This window comes from Salvelinus alpinus, chromosome 4, assembly GCF_045679555.1.
Source record: "Salvelinus alpinus chromosome 4, SLU_Salpinus.1, whole genome shotgun sequence".
Lineage (NCBI taxonomy): Eukaryota > Metazoa > Chordata > Actinopteri > Salmoniformes > Salmonidae > Salvelinus > Salvelinus alpinus.
The window spans coordinates 36,666,435-36,672,434 of NC_092089.1; the positions used below are offsets into that span (position 1 = coordinate 36,666,435).

General features: G+C 42.3%; 1 protein-coding gene across 2 annotated transcripts in view; it reads left to right on the forward strand.

The window, feature by feature from the left end:
* LOC139572376 (histone-lysine N-methyltransferase 2B-like) overlaps positions 1–5,788 on the forward strand; it is a 58,428-nt gene extending 52,640 nt beyond the window's left edge. For both annotated transcript variants that reach the window (XM_071395110.1, XM_071395109.1), the window contains exons 31-34: positions 1,450–1,557; positions 2,098–2,181; positions 2,606–2,735; positions 2,928–5,788. In XM_071395110.1, coding sequence (XP_071251211.1) covers positions 1,450–1,557; positions 2,098–2,181; positions 2,606–2,735; positions 2,928–3,203 — 598 coding nt within the window. In that variant the 3' untranslated portion in view covers positions 3,204–5,788. The remainder of the gene's footprint in view (positions 1–1,449; positions 1,558–2,097; positions 2,182–2,605; positions 2,736–2,927) is intronic.
* Positions 5,789–6,000: the final 212 nt, after the last annotated feature.

The window sequence follows — 6,000 nt, forward strand, 5'->3', positions numbered from 1 at the left end:
CGTACATGTTGGACCCCAAGTATGCTGTCAAGAGCATCCTGTCTGGTGCAGAGATCAACAAGGCCTATGGGGTGTCATCACTACCGTGTCCTCGCCACCTTGGCCTGGATGAGGGCACGGTTCTTGGCAGTCTGGCGAAGTACACTTCCAAGCAAGGGCTTTGGGATGGAGATGCAATATGGCAGTCGTGCCAACATCTCATCAGCCACCTGGTGGAAGGGGCTTTGTGGATCTGCGGCTTTTTCTCCTGTTGCCTCCATCATCCTCCAAATCCCACCAACATCAGCCACCTCAGAGCGCAACTGGTCCTTGTTTGGGAACACACACACCAAAACAGGCAACAGGCTGACCAATACAAGGGTTGAAAAATTGGTGGCCATCCGGACAAATCTGAGGCTTTTTGAGCCTGACAACGAACAATCCTCAACAAGGTTGGACAGTGACAGTGAAGATGAGGCCTCAGTCTGATGTTCAATAGGTGAACATTGAGGATGTCCAGGGAGAAGACATGGAAGCCTGAGAAGAAGACAACCAAAGCTTTAGTTTCTAGACTATCATTTTACAGATGTATGTTGAAAACATTTTTGGGAGAAGCGATGGATCATTCAATATTCCCTTTCTTTTGTTGTTCAGTGAAATCATGCCATGTGAAGAGTCATCTCATTTAATTCAAGTTCAATTCGTAACTAAGCTTTTTTCTATTGGAAGGATTTAATCATTTGCAATTATGTCTACTTATGATAAGGTAAAAGGTTTATGTTTCTGTCTCCATATGATATGGTAAATATATCCAATGCAAAAAACATCTACATTTAAATGGTATTAATATTAATTTGCATATATTTCAGTTTTTTCCCGTGTATTCCCGTTAATTCCCACGGAAAGTTTCCACCTCTGAATTTTCCCCAAAATGTGCAACACTAATCATGCGTCATGGGTTGGAAGAAGTTTTAATAAATAAAAATATGTTCATTTGGAAGTTCCAGAGAAATTGTACATCACCACAAGTGTAATGGTGGGAACCGGTATTACTTTGTCCTTACCTTGCAGTTGGTCAACCCATACCACTGTCTAGAAAATGTCTGGAGAATCTGGGTTTTCCCCTCTGTAGGTGGTTTTCAACTTCAAAGTGGAAGCTAGTCTCTCTGTGTAGAGTATTGGTGAAATGTATGTTTTGAATGTAGACATCTGTCAGGTTTAGAGGAACAAATGCTGTGGTTGTTGTGTTTCTATGTGAGCGTCATCTCCACCTCCCACAGTCTGCGTAAATTAGAAATAAGACCTGTATGACGTCTATGCTGCTCCATTCATTAACATATGAAGAGTGTGTGGGTGATGTCCACATCCCAAATTCTATACCAACGCTCGGGGAAAAAACAATGATAAAGAAAGTCAAGCCTGCATACTGTAAAATGTAACGTAACACCTTGTTCCTGTCTTCTCTTACAGGAAGACCACCTTCGACATGTTCAACTTCCTGGCTTCCCAGCACCGCCAGCTTCCTGACATCAACCCCTACGATGAGGAAGAGGATGAAGTCCCACTCAAATCCACAAGGTCAGATTACAGAGTTATTGTATGCCGGCCATCGGAAAGGAAGCCAGCTAAATGCTAACATCTTAAAAAAGGAAGCTTTGGCTTAAATACTGCAGGAGCTAGTCCATGAAAGATCTTGTCTAGCAGAACATTCTTAGAACGTGTTGTACATGGCCACAAGTGTTGTTCCTTTAAAAAACAACTTTCACATTAACAAATGATCCATTTATAAGTTGGTAGACATAACATATCAATGTTCTCATTCAGACTTATGAGTAACAAAGGAGCTGTACAACTACAGGTTTACATAATCGTTTTTATAGCTGTAACTAATTCACTATTGAAATGTTGTCCATTTCTGTATTTGTAACTCCCCTAAAGTCATCTTTGTGGTTGGACTAAACCATTCCGTCATGTCTGCAACTACCTCCTCCTAACAAGCAATGTTAAGAATGTGTTCTAACCTCTTGTGTCTGAGTCTCTAGTGACTCATTTCTCAGAGTTAAACGTGAAAGGTCAGAAGCACATCGTCATCTTCTCTGCTTATCCCTTTTCTCCTAGACGTGCCACTAGCTTGGAGCTCCCCATGGCCATGCGCTTCAGACATCTAGAGAGGACATCTAAGGAGGCTGTAGGCGTGTACAGGTCAGCACACAACTAGTCCTCGTCCCCCCTGAGGCACTGAGGTCAAAGCCAATACTATGGACAGAGCCTGTGACTATGATCATGATTCTGGGCTAAAGAGCTCATGTGTTTCTCAGTGGGGTGCCAACTGACCCCACAATAGATTATTTGCAGTCTTTCTGGACAGGAAGCCGTCACTGCGGTTTCTACAGCTATCACAGCAAACTAGGAACTGAGGCATGGTTTATATTTCCTGCCTCTCCCTTTTCTGCTATTATGTTATTCTGCTACAAAATGAGTAACATGAATTCCCACTGACTCAGGATCAGATAATAAATAATTTAAAAAAAAATGTGATCATCGCATCCTTTTAATTGCCAAGGAGATTAGCTATGGAAACTGTTGTTCATACTTGAGCCTCTTTTGACATCTCTCTCTGGTGTAGGTCTGCTATCCACGGTCGAGGTCTGTTCTGCAAGAGGAACATCGATGCTCAGGAGATGGTCATTGAGTATGCCGGCATCGTCATTCGCTCAGTGCTCACAGACAAGCGGGAGAAGTACTACGATGGCAAGGTGAGATCAATCAGTTCAGAGTGTGGTTGAGACGACATAAGCCCTATGGTTTGTCCCAACGAAACCTTAGTTGGTGGACCTTTTTAAAATCCACTAATTGTGGGCTTGAATGAATAAATGTTATTGATACCAACATAATACACGTTAAACTAAAACTAAGTCCCCTGTCTCTTTTCCCTCCTTCCTCCACAGGGTATCGGCTGCTACATGTTCCGTATCGATGACTTTGACGTGGTGGATGCCACCATGCACGGCAATGCGGCGCGCTTCATCAACCACTCGTGCGAGCCCAACTGCTACTCGCGCGTCATCAACGTGGAGGGCCAGAAGCACATCGTCATCTTCGCCCTGCGCAAGATCTACCGGGGCGAGGAGCTCACCTACGACTACAAGTTCCCCATCGAAGACCCAGCAAGCAAGCTCAACTGCAACTGCGGGGCCCGGAAATGCAGACGCTTCCTCAACTAGGGGCAGGAGGAGGACGTGGTACTGTCACAGTCTCTGCAGGGGGAACAAGGCACTACGGGAGGGGCTGAGAGCAGAGGCAACAGGGGAAGACAGAGGTTAAAAGCCTTAAATTAAGGTTTTACTGGGTTGGGAGGTGGGGGAGGAGAAAATACAGGAAAGGATGAGCCACTACGAAGAGACTGGGAGAGGAACCAAGGCCAGGAGATGTGGAGCAAGAGGGAAGAGGAGCGCCACACAGGGACATGCATCCATAAGCTCACATTGACTTCTAACCAATATGCACTTGCCAGAGGTTGGACAAGTTCACCACAGGAGAGGGTGGAAGTAGCTACCGTTATAGCGTGGGTTTTTTCTTGAGAACAGGATACTGAACCCTGCAGACATCTGTTGTGGTTATGCTGGTTCTATGTTGCATGGAGGTATTTTCCTTGACACCCTAATGTCAAGCCCTTTCTGTTGAAATAAGGGTGGACCAGAAAAGCTAGACTTGGACATATTCTTTATCTTTTTTTGTCAGGGGGCGGGGGTAGATTTTTAATTGACACCCATAATCATGTTGGCTCCATCCTATCTAGTTGATCCCTTGGCCATATCTCCATCTTTACTTGATCCTGTAATCATAGTTTTATTTATTTGAAATTATATTTCACAGTGCTCATCATGCGTCAGGTTGTACATATTTGCTTTCCGTTGACTGTTCAGAGAACCATGGTGCTAGATATGATGGGCAATAGGCTTGGAGGCTCCTAGGTCAGAGACCCTGCAAATAATAACTATTTTTCTATCCATTCTCCACTCCCCTCTCACACAGACCGGGGAAGGGACCTCCATTATGTTCAGTTAAACGGTTAGATAACGGTTAGTGTCACCCTTATAGAGTTTGCTGCAGCTAAATCATATCTTTAAGAACTTTCCCTTCACCATTTTTGTATGTAGCAAACACTACCCAATCCAAGAGTGACGAGTTTAGCTGGAAACTTCAGTGCATCTTTTTTTATTTTAAATATATTTTATTACTATCATGGCAAATGCTGATTACCTTTTGCAATAATATTAGGCCTACGACTTTGCTGCATTACAGTTGCGCGTCTTTAGTGAACTAACAAAATCCAGACTCCATATTTCTTCGACATTCAGTGGAGTTAACAAAGAACTGACTTCTCTCTCTGACATTCTCCGCAATCCAAGGGTGGAAGGGTGGAACACTGTCCAAGTTACACCACTAAGAGATGCGTTATAAACTCTATATGTTCCCGACTGTGTGGACTGACAGCACCCCTGAGATCTCAAGCATAGCATTAGGCCAGTACTGTACTGTGTTGCTCCGTAGGATGGCTTTAAGAGAGAATCATGTCTTGGTGTAAAACCTAGATAGGGAGAGAATGCACTCAGCACCTTAACGTTTGCTGTCGTACAACTTTAGACAACGCTGTCAGTTCAGTCAGACATATTAGGAAATCAAATGTACACACTGTGGTTCACATCTTTACAGTGAGAGATTGCTTGAGCTCTAGAATAGTTGTATTTATTCATGTTTCTGTTCAGATTTTGGACTGGTGAAACTAGCTTTGCTTAGTGTAAATGGTGGTGGTCTTGTGGGAAATCTTCCTCCCCTCATTTCCTCTTTTTGTTTACTTTGTTTCCTCTTTCTTTTATTTGAACCTTGATGTTTGAGGAAAGTTGCGTATTACATTTCAGTCTTTACACAAGACATTGTTCTAAAGCAGGTCTTTTTTAATTGTTTTTGATTTTATTTCTTTGTTCTGGTATAATTTATGGAGAAAGTACAGCAGGCCTTAGTATCGGCAGGCCTTATAACAGGAGAATAGCAAGCATTCGAGTCCATGCTATTCTTCCCATCTGCGTACTACAGAGAACCCTTCAAGCTAGAGATAATAATCTAAAGGAAATGAGTTCTGTCCTTTTTGGAATTTAATACACAGTAAGGAAGAGCTTAAGCCCGCCTGCCTTCGCGACCAATCAGTGAGATGGAGCCTATATTCCCATGTGTCAATCATCTAACACCCTTAGCAGAGTTTTCCATTAACAGGATGCATCTGGATTTCAGGGATACGGCTATCCTTAACCTAGCTTCCCTTTCTGCTTAAAACCGGAAATGGGAACACCGCTCAGAGCAGAAAGTTTCTCTATACCCACTCCACTCCCCAAACTCTTGCCAGGATTCTACCTCAGTTGTTCTGACAGATGTTAAAGAATACTAATGCAAAAAAGAGGATGATGATGATAATATAATAAGAGTAACTTGGTTTTAATGTCCTGCAGAGCTGGCCTGTGTGTTCAATGAAGCATGCAAAGGACTAGTTGGAAACCTGAAGTTACCATGACGATCTCTCCCAGAACTGGTTCAGAAAGCTGTATGTTCTATATGGTAGGGTTATTTTAAAGTATAACAAAGTGTAAAAGACATAAGAAAATGTGTGAACTTGTCTTTGTTACCTTGTACAAATAAACCCTGAGTTTGTAAATAATTGTATACATATTTCTAAACCCGTTTAATTTTTCTATGCACTTTTTTTATTTATAATGTTATTTGCTTAATAAAGATGTTAAGATGTTTGAACAAATCAGACTTGTTCATTTGAAAATGTAATGAAACAAATGCTGATATGACATTTATATAACATGCAATGTATAAGTACAGCAATATCATTGGTTGGTGATCATACATTTGACAATTGATGATAATGATTGTGTGAGGGCCAGGTTGGGAACTTAACACTTGTTCTGAGCACCTGAAATGTACTATGCCATCTGACACACGTCAAACCAGTTTCTT